At 49.6% G+C, this 12721-nt stretch overlaps 1 protein-coding gene across 3 annotated transcripts in view; it reads right to left on the bottom strand.

The window, feature by feature from the left end:
• Nucleotides 1–12721, bottom strand: part of SFXN5 (sideroflexin 5) — a 76946-nt gene that overhangs the window by 43621 nt on the left and 20604 nt on the right. For all 3 annotated transcript variants that reach the window (XM_035326076.1, XM_035326077.1, XM_035326078.1), the window contains exon 4: nt 54–80. In XM_035326076.1, the coding sequence (XP_035181967.1) occupies nt 54–80 (27 nt within the window). The remainder of the gene's footprint in view (nt 1–53; nt 81–12721) is intronic.

Raw genomic sequence — 12721 nt, 5'->3', positions numbered from 1 at the left:
AAAAAGGGAAAAAGCAGCAACGGGAAGGAAATCCAAAAAAAAAAAGGCATTACCTGCTTGATTTTCTGAGCGGCCCACAGCTAGAAAAACAACAGAGAAAGTGACATTTAGAAAAGCAGCAGCGAGAGCTTTCCCCGTCCCGAGGTTCTCGCCAACCCCCAGATATTCATCGTGTAGCTGCTGCATTCATTTGCTGCATCCTCCCGGACCTCACGCTCGTGTTTAAAGCTTTTACACAGACCCAGCTCCTTCCAATTCATGCGGCCAGCAAGACACCCGGCAGAGAAGTCATTCTTTCGTATACTCAGTGATGAGAAAGAACAACCACCACAGGCTTTACAGATAAGGAATTGTCTTCGAAACTCTGCTGCGCATAGATCCCAAGGTACATTTAGCCCAGCCTCCCCCCCGAAGGAGCTTCCTGCGGAAACCAGAGCCTGCCGGCGAACAAAGGTGGAGGAAGCAATGCAGGGAAATAAAACCAGGCATCTCTTCACACAAACCCTGGACTCAGAACAAGCCACCACGAGTTTTTGTTTTGTTTTGTTTTTACGAGGGAAACGCTTTTGCAGAAAAATACTCGTAAAGGGGAAAAAATCTCATTTAAAACTCTCGCGGGTGCCTACTGTTATTTACTGATTGCAAGTTAGCAGCATCAAAACACCCCAAAATCTGGCTCAGACAGCAGAGATCCACGAGAAATAGCGGAAGAAATACAGGAGAAATAACAGAAGCTGTACAGGAGATGCAGATCCAGCTGATGAGTAGGGGACCGCTACCAAGAGACACCTGGCACACTCCGCACGGCTTCAATGCAAATGATAAATCTGGAAAAAAAAATCCCCATTTTGATGTATACATTTCTAGGGACGGGCAAATAAACCATGACTCCCAACAGTTAAATTGCCTTTGCTATTAAAAAACCGTTCTACCTCTTCAGCTCAGGTCTGGCTTTGTCTCCCAGCCACCAGCCTGTGCTGCACCTCTGTCTGACAGCCTTCAGAGCCGTCTATTTTTGTTCTTCACACAGGTACTCGGAGCTGCTAAATCCCCCCTGTAACCTTCGCTTCAAGAAAAAAAATAACAGAGAACGGCAGAGCCAGGAGACTGGCTGTTTCCTTGGCAAGGCACATTTGCCAATCTCTTAACCACCCTCGTGGCTCTTTTACATCTTTCCAATTTGTCAACATCCTCTTGAATCGAGGACGCCAGAAAGCAGACAAATTATTCCAACAACAGTTGTACGGGTGCCAAACCAAGGGTAGGCTAACCTGATGATTTCTGCTCTTGCTGTTGATAAATCCAAAGATAGTGATAGCTCTTTTCGCTCGGAGAGCTCGTGTTTGTCTGACTACCCACCAGCTTACCTACCCAAGCGCCGCGGGCTCATTCTGCAGTCCAGGCACTCACACTTGGATTTCGTTATTGTTACGGGATAAATTAAGCGCAGCTCTGCCATTCCTCTTCACCTAAGCACTGACTCGCTCTTTCCCCAGATAAGAAGCCATGGAAATGCTGCTGGAGCAAGGTAATTATTCGGTTTTACATAGCACGAGTTGACCCACTGATACCAGCAGCCCCAGGATTTCGTTCCAAATCCAGCTCTCGCTCCAGAGCTGGAACTCCGTGCCGAACGCCACCGCGTGCGATGAGTTACTGGAGCATCTAAATGTCACGGGCTGATGCACGCATCCCCAGGGCTCTTTCCTGGGGAAAACCTCCCTTTTTAAGGAAAATGGCTATTCCCCATTTTACAGATGAAGACACAACGAGGCAATCTTTGTGGTCAGCAGGCACGCAGCTGGATCTGCTCTCATTAACCCCAAAATCCAGAGGGTGGGAGGCCGCGTGCCAAGGCATCGACCAGGGCTTTTCTCCACGTGCCACCCATCAGCTCGAGGGTTTTGAGGGGACGAGCACGCTGCAGGTGCCTGCTCAGGGGGTCCCAGCCATCCCGTGGCTGCTCAGGTCTCGTGCATCTGAGCTGTGAAACCAAGCCACGGGATTTTCCTCTCCGACTGCAAGCACCAAGACCAGCAAAAAGGAAGAGGGATGGTTTCTGAGCCAGCGCTATGGCTTTTTTGGTCAAGTTATCTAATTTCATTAATTGATCCCAATATTTATGCATTTTCCTGCTGCAGTGCAAATATTGTTAGAACATGTGATTTCATTACTTCTCAGAAAGAGACTTTACAAGATGCACCTGATGAGTCACCTAAAGATTCTGCCAGCTCATTTTCACTTCTTTATCCTCTAATTCATTTTCTGCCTGCAGCATCTTTCAATAGCTCCAGTACTCCGAGGAGTCTTGCCAGCTGGGGAGCTCGTTTCTGAGAGCAAGGCTCTGCTTTTGCTGGGGATTTCATTCACGCTCTCTCCGGCCATTTTCGAGAAGCAGCCAGATTTTGATCTCATTTACACCAGCATGAATCCACAGCATCTTCACCGGAGCACGTGGAACAGCTCCAGATTTCTGTTCAATTTATGTCAGAATTGGGTCCATCATCTCTAAATATAGCCTGTACAGGGTGGGTCTCCTCTAGCAGATGTTCCTCCTTTACATCTTACTCTATATTACTGACTCAAAGCTATACAGGATTTTGCCATCTTTCTAATTCAGAAGCAAGAAACAAACCTGCTCACACACAGATTTACACCAAAAACCACAAGGATAAGGGTGCAGGAGAGTTGGAGCAGGCAGCAAAGGATAAGTTGCACCAGCCTGAGGCCAGTGGAAGCTACCAGCAGGATCAATCAGCCTCTGCTTCATGGAGACATCCTTTGTGGCTGTGAAGAACTCCAGGATCATTCACAAAAATGCTCCCAGCACCAGCATTTTAGGATGCTGAACTCATGGAGGAGGTCTCCATCCATCCTTCCCAGGGTTCTGATTTTTCTCTAATTTTTCAAGGAAGGGATTTGCACCTCTTTGTTCACCGCCTACAGCTTTAAAAGGCATGAACTCAGGAACTGAGCTCAGTTACACAGAAATGTTTAGTGCTTGTGGGGTTGAAGGAAGGGTATCAAAGACTGCCATGACCTAAAGAGATCCAAAGCTGCAGCAAGGAAATAAAGAGGGGAACAACTCTTGGTGAATAGATGTGGTCTTTGGTTGACAGGACGTTCAATAGCATTCCTTACTTAGCAGCAAAATCGCAGCTAAGACACAGCTTTCAAAAAAGTATTTATTTAAAGACTATACCCAGCCCAAATCTATTAGCTAACACCTGCCACTACAAAAACAGCATGCAGGGTACCAGCTATTCTTAAGAAATTAACTATCTTCTTATCAAAAGCAGGGAAATTTCATGGTCCTGGAGTCAAAGACGGGATTTTTTCCCCTCTCCACAGTGCAAGTTTCACTTAGGTTAGAAAGCTGTGTTTGCAAACTGTTCACCCTCGACTGCAGCAGGCTCCAGCACCGCTAAAACGAGCAGCCACCTCCACCCAAGGTGGACCCTGCCCAACTGCTCCTCCGCGAGCTCGGACCCCGCAGGCTGAGGTCAGGAGAGCTCCGACAGGTTCACACCACCACCGTGCTGCCAGAAAGGCCTCCCTGCAGGCTGTGAGACGTGGCAGACTTGTGAGATTTGTGTCAGGAACCCACAGAAGCTGCTATGATGCTTCCCTCCTTCACCTGCACGCGCTGACGGGGCTCGGGTGTCTTGCACAACGTGGCAGTAGGCATCCAGTGATCTGAAATCCTAGAGCAACGCCACGTCAGCAGCAACTCTATGCAGGAAAACAAATCCCTTACTGATTAGTCACACTTTAATGACAAGACACAACTATTTTCAAGGAGTTAATGTCCCACGTTCGATGGGCCTATGTGCAAGGGAAACCACAGCGGCCTAAGCGCTGCAGGACAAAGCGGCCTACTTGTGTTAATCTGCACCATCGCTCACAGCAGCTTGCAGAATTTCCCTAGTGAAGGCAAAGTAGAAAGATTCCTCTGAAAAGGATGATTTTGTCCCTCGGTCAGAGGCAGAGCTCCCTCTCGACACCTGCCAGCCCTGTCTGGCTCTGGTAGGGAGGCTTGTGCCCCTCTAGGCCCTGCCTGCACCCACGGGGTCTCGATTTTAACGAGGTAACAGGCCGGAGTTGGCACCCCATCACAAAGTGCCAGGAGTTTCACACTCCTGCAGCTGCAGGTTTTATTAAAGCGAAGCTCAGATTATCTATCCCACACTGAATTCCAAATATTGGGTGTCGGGACCGGAACGTGTGATGCAGCAAAGCTGAAGAACAAGAGCGAGCTGCTTTGATGTGAGGGACAGCCTCCAAAACCAGAGGTGATTTTCACCCATCCCAATTGTTTAAATGACACAAAACCAGGGGGGAAAAAGAGAAAATACTTCTCAAAAGGCATAACATGCAGTTCACTGAGGAATACTTCAGTCCAAAGACATGGATCGGGCATCGTCTAACTGGTAGTAGTGACTGAATAAACTTTACTTCATTCTACATCCCTTAACTGGTAGTCATATATGGTCAGAATAAAACGCCAGGGGTGAGACTCATCCCCTCTAACAGACACCTACAACATCCAGAATACCTTCTGCAGCACATCCTCTGGACGCCCTTTGTGTCAGCAGGCAGAAATCGGGCAGCTCCTCTCACCCCCAGCTGAGGAGCAGTCCTGGCTGCACTCCAGCAGGGCTTGCTTCCCTCCGCCGACTTTAGGATGGTCCCTACACGATAACTTCTGGCTCAGATGGGCCCAAAATGTGAAACAGCCCCGAAGCACCAAGCACCTGCAGCTCGTACCGACATCAGCACAGCTTGCGAAGATACGGCACCTTTTGGATTCCAACGGGAGCCTGACGAAAGTTGGAGATTTTAGGTTAGCACATTCAGGAATCCCAGACTTAACCACTGCACCTTTTCCAAACAGATCTCCCACAGATGTAACCAAGCAGATCCAGTCTTTCACCAGGGCCACCAGCTTGAGCCAGGACCGCTCACCAGCAGCTCCACTACGAAGCCAGCAGGGTTTGCTCACCTTCACCTTCCCTGCAAGGTTAAACACACTGGTAAAGTCGCACAAGCCTTTTGGCCAGTGGTGCTTTGGGATGTTTCCACCTGAAACTGCTTCTTGCAGTGTTTTGGGGAAGAAAGTCACATCTGTAGCACGTGCAGCTGGAGGGGAACAGCCACCCACCACCCCACCACTGAAGCCCCATTGGCTTAAATAGGACGCCCATTCTAAACAAGAAGTGTTCTCGTTGACATTATTTTGCTTGTATTTCACTATGCTTCTGACAGTTTTTATTGTTTTCTGAGCTTTTTTTTGTTACAGACCAAGACCTCCCAAGTGCCCGCTGCACTGCGCTCTCCAACACGTCACCCTCGCTGCCAGCACCACGTTTTTTCCTATTGCCTTCCTAATTATTAAAAGCATTTATGGTGGTCAGCCCGCTCCAGAAAGCGCCCCCAGAACCTCTCTGCTGTTAAAGGAAAGGAAACACCTATTTTCAGTGTTTCACTAACCCAAACGCCAGTGCCAAACCCGAGGCAGTTGGGTGCAGCCCGACAGCGCCTCCTGCTAAATCGTGTGCTGCTCCGCTCCCCACCCCTGCTGCCTTTCCCATGAGAGCAATCACGCATGCTTTGCATGGCTTTCTCCCACTTCTCTCCAGCTCCAGTCCCAAAACCCACATTCCCACTTCTTGAAAAGTGATATTTTACAGAGACAAATGCACAGCACCATCTCCAGCCCAAGCGTTCAGTTAGGGCTGCAAATGGAGGGATTTACGGCGGTGGAATCCCAGACTCTTGGGCTCTGCATTTGACATGGCTGAAATGTCTGCAAACCTGGTGCTGTGCTTAACCCCACCGGATAATATTTATGGAAATCTGATGTCTGGCTTTATTAATAAACATGAAAAACAGAGTAACATACCCCGCTGCCTGCAATTGCTCCTCCGGAGGAACTCTCACCAAGGGACCCTTCACAGCCCCGCTCCTGGTGCTATTTACCTTAGAAAGGTTTTAGTTTTAGTGGGACAAAGCTTAAATAACACATGCATGGGATAAGTCACAAAGCTTATCTACACGTGGATAAATCACAACGTGTATCTACGCATTTCCTGCACCTGGCATTGAAATAAATCAGCAAAAGAGGCACCAGAAGCTACCGCCCTTCTTGGATTCCAACAGCAATCTCCTTCCCCATCCTAAGCACCACTAAGTCCCAACGCCAGGAGCTGCTGCCCGTCTGCAGAGCCACAAAACCTTTGAGAAAATGCAGGAGTTGAGGCTGAGACACCTGCCTGCACCGCAGGCGTTGGGAACCAGATCGGAAACCGCGAGCAATGCCCATGAAATACACAGATTTACACAGATACAAACCCAGTGTAGGTGGAAACAGAATCAAGTCCTAACCGATAAAAAAAGATAGCACTTAAATAACACTTTGCAGCTTTGCAGCACTCGATAAACATTAACTAATTAATCCTTGCAGCATTCTACTGGAAAGATTGAAACAGAAGAAGCAGCACTTGCAGAAAAGCATCGCTTACACCAGGGCTGGGGAAGGACTTGGATGCCATTACATGGTTTAAAGCACAGCTTTGGAAAGCAGGCTTGCTAATGCAGCTAGGTTGCTCGATATCAGATTTGTTTCAGCTCAGTTTAGCCATATGGAGCTTGCAAATCTAATCTGATTCGTAATCTGGATGTGAATCGAGATAAACTCTCCTAATCCCCAGATGATGAGATGAAGCCAAGCCAGTTTGTAACTGAGTAAGAGCATCAGGGGTAGAATTTACAACAGTTTATTTAATGGGCATTAACCTCCAGCACGAGCTCCCCGGGTGCCTGCTGCCCTCGGATAGCCCGGGAACGATGCCCTAAATGTTTGAGCCAGCATAAACCAGGCCACAGGGAACATTTAGACCGCAGAAGAGAGAAGGTCCAAGCTCTGCCCTTGGAGCACCGAGCAGGCTGCTCGCTCGCAGAGACAAGGAAGCAGCAGGACAACCGATCTGTCTGCGCTTTATTGTATCCTGCAAGAGACCAGAGGGGAAAAAAAAGTACAGTTTACTGCAAATGGACCTCTTCGCTCTTCATCAACACTGTTAAGAAAAGCTATTATTCTGCAAAAGGGATGCTGTTTAGCCTCTGATAGATTCATTGTTCTCTGCTGTGTCTGGGACAGCGTGAGCAGCTCTTCCCGCTGCTAACATGATTGAAGGAAGAACACAGTAATAAATATATGCCCATTAAGCTGGTGAGTCTCTTTTCACTTCACTGATACTAATGGGGAAGAAATGAAACAGTTTCAAAACAGCAAGTTGCCAAAGCTGCATTTGGAAAGGCTGAGGAGTGAGAAGTCACAACTGACACACCACAGTTCATGCTCCGCCAACGCTCGCAGGAAGGGGCTGGCTGGAGAATAGAGAGTGTCTGTCTCCAAGGGACCATTTCAAAAAGCTGCATCTTTCCTCTCATGACAGATCATTCACTTTGGGGTGCTTTGTTGGTGGTTTTTTCCCCCCTCCAAGCACCCCTCTTATGCTGAAGCTTTCAGACCAGAGTTGCTAAGGGTAAAAATCATGTAATATTGCTGTCTCGCTGTTACCTTGATTTCTAACAAGTAGATATTCGTGCATCTTAACGTGTAGGCATAAATAAACACACAGTCAAATGAACACGGAGATTTCCCGCAGCAAATTTAGGGACCTACGTCCTGAGGTCCCCATGAACCAGCCTGTGATCTGAAGGCAGACAAAGAGGAAGGTGTGGATGGATCAAAATCTAAATATCTGGCGTCTCAGAGCTCAGAGGATTTGTAGCAAACGATCTCAGGATGTTTAATTCGGGTCTGAAGAAACTCAGACACGTGTCCTACCTCCACCGCAGACTTGCCTGACCCTCAGCAGCTGGAGCTGATGCGTGGCAGTGGCCCCACAGCCCCTCCGTGCCCCCCTCTTCTAGGCACACAGGCATCGATGCAGAGCAGCCAGAAAACACAGGGAGCTGCTCAGCTCGACAAATGAAGCATTTTGGGCGGGGGGGTGGAAGGGAGCTTTCGTTTTTATTAAGATCAGCTCTCTGAACCAGCTGTGCCAGTGCAAGCGAGCAAGGAGGTGGGAACACATGGCCAGGAGGAGAGGAGGCAGAGACATGGCAGTGCCGCCTCAGATCAGCTCACGCTGCCATGGCATCGCACTTTCCCTTGCAATATTCTGGGCACAGAACAAATTTGTAGCAGTTTGCGGGTGAAGTTCAGGGAACAAGAAATTCAATAGGTGCTGCCTCCACTGGGGGTGCAAATAAAAGATAAAGCCGTCTCCATGAGACGAGCAGCAGCACAAGGGCTGCATCAGTTAATTGCACAAGTTTTTAAACCTCTTACTGGTGCTGAGCTGGCGTTAAACAAATCAAGATCTTGCACTTGTGAGCCCTCGTTCCGTGCACACGAAGCACCCTCCGAGGCTCCCGCTGGCACGGCGCTATTCTGTGGCTCTTTGCCTCTCTCTGCTGGCAGGACCAAGGGGAAAAGCTGGGGCGCAGCCGGAGACCGGGACCAAAGGGACGCAGGGGAGGTGGAGGAGGATGGCGAATCTTCATTGCCGTATCTCTTAGGCTCTATTCTAGTTCCTGGTTAACACAGGTTTTTAGGACAGAGCGGTATGAGCGTACAAACGGGGCAAATCGGGGCTCTGATCCCAGCTGGACCCAGCCTGGTATCACACCAAATACTGACCAGCAGCAGCACAGACTTACAAACAGCTCGGCAGCTATTTCTGCACCAGTTTCAAAGGCAGAAGGAGACCTCAGGGCTCAGCACACAACAGCAAGGACACGTTTTGCTGCGCTTGCTAGCAGCGTAGCTCAAACATGACACTACTGCAGGGAATTTTAGCAAAGGAAACGAACGTATAGGGCATTCTGGGGAGAAAGCTAGAAGAAACGAGCAGAAGTTCGTAAGAAAATCTCCCCAGCACTGATGCAGACCTTCAGCTGGTGCACTGCTGTGCCAGAACACCTTTGCCCACATCCCATGTTTGCCAACCGTTCCCAGGGCTTTACTGTGCTCGTTTCCGCAGCACCAAGCGCGAGAACCACACAGTGAAAAGCAGCTGTGTCATAAACCAGGCATGCTTTAAATCCCTCTCTTTATCTGATAGCCGCCGAGTGCTGCTTCTCGGAACTTTTACCACTGCTGACATGCCAGCATCAATCTGTTCCTCCAATCTGTGCTGGTCTGTTGGACAGGTTGGGAAAGGGACTCACACACACAGGGGACACAGATGCAATCCTACAAATTAGCGAAAGAAGCCTGAGGATAAAGGACAAAAGCCACATCATTATGCCTGCAGTTGGTACAGCCTTTTGGTTTTGAGGATAAACCTCAGCACCGACGCTCCTGAGCTGGAGAAAACGGCCCCTTTTAAGCTCGGTGGCTCTTCACCCGCGTTTATCGGGCTGATATTTGACAGCCACTGTTTTTAGAGGAGACAGCACTCCCTCGAATGAAACCTTTTTACTCCAGCGGAGATTCCCTCCAGGAGGCAGTTGGGGGAATTGCCTGCCCTGTTTAGAATTGGATATGTTACAGTCTATACCTTCTGCTGCAAATTGGCTCCCGGTGCACTTGTGTGTGTCATTTTCACCTACCCACTCGCAGATCGCACCAGCCACCGGAGCTCCGTGCGAAGGGCCGGATCCTGCCAGCCCCGTCAGCTGCCGGTGGAAACCGGCACTAAAACCGGCTTGCAGCAGCGGCCTTTTAACACATCCTGCTCCCTCCGGCCTGTAAGGAACGCAGGCTCAAAAGGTCACTTCAGTGTAACGAGAGCTCGCCTAACGAGGAGCACCAAGTGCCGGAGAACGTACCGGGGAGATGAAGAAATCCCAACAGGAGAGCACCAACACAGCGGTACCTACGGGGCTGGGAAAGGCAGGACAACTGAACCGCTTTCTCCCGTTAACACGAAGCCCCCACACCTCCCTTCTTGCCCTCTTCGTGGATCCTACAACTTCTCAGCTGGTCCCATCCGAAAGAGGAGAAGCGGGATAGCAGGGGACAGCAGTGGGGCCGTGCCAGCCCTTCCAGTGCGCCTGAGCCCTGCGGAAGGAGCTGAACAAAGGGCACTGACGCACGTGGCTGCCAAACAGAACCCAAACCTGGAAATTTACTAAACCCACGAGCGCTCTTGAAGTTTTCCAAGCAGGAATTTTTATTTCTAGGCAGAAGAATCTTCGTACTGGAAGGTTCTCATTCCGGTACGAGGAACAGCTGCTTCTTCCATCAAACACTTGTGAAGCCATGGGATCCAAACATCCAACACAGACACGCAGCACTCCCAACCCCCCCCCCCAGCAAAAGACCAAACCTCCCCAAAGCCTCCAGGGAATTTGTTCTCCCTGCATGTTTTACAGTTCTCACCATCTGGATGAAATATCTAACCCAAACGACCAAAAGAACAGAAATACGCTCCAAATGGTGGCATTACCAAAAATATATATGTTTTTAAGAGAAAAAAGCATGAAGTCATGAAAGCCTGTCAGGGAGGAGGCTTAATTACAGCGTGGGGTATTGCCACTACACGGAACGGTTTGGGTTGATGGGATTTTAATAAGCAGAAGTTAGAACCCAGCTACCTAGCTCAGCCAAACCGAGTCCGGCTGTCAAACGTTCGGAGAGAAACTTGGGTAAATAAGCTGAGCTGAGGAGGAGGAGTTTGCAGCGTGTCTTCTTGCCCAAGTGTGCAGCACGGAATAAATAATCATCAGGCAGCTATTCATCCTCCGTTCGGCCGAGTGCATAGCACAGAGCAGCCACGGCAAAAGCCGTCTTTTAAAAAACATTTTTTTCCAATATGGAAGAAAAGCTCTGTTTGCCCTCAATAAAAAGCTATCAGCAGTCCGGCGGCTGTCGAGAGTTAAGAGAGAGATTCTTCATTTTTGCTAATGATGCCCAAGAAACAGGATTTAACCACCGCCAGTTAACGGTCACGCTCCCAGGCAGTGAAATCGCTCCAGATCAAGAGCGAGCGCAAGAGCTGCGGGATTTTAGGCTGCCTAAAGAGCTCGGGGGGCTCCTCCTTGGAGAGCTTCAGCAGCCGCCGGGACGTGGGGCTGGGCACCCTGCTCTGGGACCCTGGGATCTGACCTGAGAGTGGTGGTGCCTTGAATCATTTCACAGAGAGCTGGAGCGAAGCCGCGTTTCTTCTGGAATCTGGCTTAGAGATGGCCACGGGGAACTGAAGCAAAGTAAGATTATGGCTCTTCGGAGATGATTTTTTTTTCCTTTAGACGGTCCATAAATGTCCCACTTCAGCTCATTTTGAAAAACCTGCTCTGGAAGCGCCGAAGAGAAAGCCTAGTCCTCCAAGAGCCCTGTCAAGAAGATAAGCGTTGAGGAGACACTTGGCGTTACATAGCTTTAGGCTTCTACATTTCCCATTCCTCGTGCAGTAAAACCATTCCAGCGAGCAATAGAGATTGTGCTGAGCTGTTGTTATGCTTTCAGCTACTGCCTGCCATCCTTCCTGAGAACCATGAGCTTCTGAATGAGGGGGGAAAAAAAAAAAAAGAAGGAGTTTGAACACTGTCAAACGCGCTGCACCACAAAAGCGGATCAGTCGGGAGATTAGCGAAGCGGCTCTGTCAAAACAACTCGTCTTCTCCATCTCGAAGCTGATCTTCGAGGGGGGCTGGTGGGTTGTTCAGGAAGCTAATACATGAAAACTCTGCCCAAAGCCGTATTTTAAAGGCTCCCAAGGCGATTCTGATTTTAATGGTGATTGTGAAGCCATCTCGTCTACCCACACACCTTACCCAGTCCATCCCCATTACAAGGGTAGAGATTCCACCTCTAAGGGGCTCCAGCAACCAAACCCTCTGGATGAGCTCTTAAACAAAGAAGATGAAGTTGATGAAGAAGGTAAAGCTCCTCTCTGGAGCTTCACGTGAGGTTCCGCCCAGCCTTTCTGACCTGTACAGCTAAAATTGGGAATCAGCCTCCCTCAGACGCAACCACATCACGACGTCAGGTGGGCCAAGCAGGTACCCAAGCACGCGCATCCTGCCGACAGCAAACTCCTGTTCATAGTCAAAGGGGCTTGAAAATAGATAAATAAACAAACAAACAACCTTTCCCTCAAAAGAATCAGGTTACCTCTCATCTGCTGGTCTTCTGCCAGCACGTGGCAACTCCGCCAGTGCCTCAGAGGCACGCGAGACCGCCTTGGTCGTGTAAAAGCAGGTGGTTCCCTCTTTTATTCCAACCTCAACTCATGCACGTGAGCCCCCCGCTGCAAAATGGGCTAATTTCCCAAATTAGCGTGCAAAACTGATAATGCCCTGATGCCCGAGTCCATCCTGCGGCTCGTGGTACACGGGGATGGCACAGAAATGGTAGAACTGAGCTCGGGGGAAGCAAAATAGGACTCTCCGAGCACCTTCGGTTCCCAAGGGGGAAATCTGGGGTGAAATCCATGCAAGCGAGGTGTTTCCCCTCCCCCCGAGCGATCAGCCAGCACGTCGTATGTTCTGCAAAGGCACCAGTAATTAATGAGACACGTCCAGCTGTGTATATCTGGCACACTCGTACTCGGCTCAGCACCGGCACGCTTCCAGCTCCCCAGCTCCCCCCGCATGCTCCCCTCCAGCTTCTGAGACAAACCAGCGGGTGCCTCCGGGAAGGGATTATTTCTGAACTGGTGGCTCTGCTCGAGGTGATGAAGATATTCCCCCCCCCTTTAGCTAC

The sequence above is a fragment of the Oxyura jamaicensis genome, chromosome 4 (assembly GCF_011077185.1).
Source record: "Oxyura jamaicensis isolate SHBP4307 breed ruddy duck chromosome 4, BPBGC_Ojam_1.0, whole genome shotgun sequence".
Lineage (NCBI taxonomy): Eukaryota > Metazoa > Chordata > Aves > Anseriformes > Anatidae > Oxyura > Oxyura jamaicensis.
Note: the sequence above shows the minus strand (reverse complement) of the source record. Positions and strands in the feature narration are given on the sequence as shown.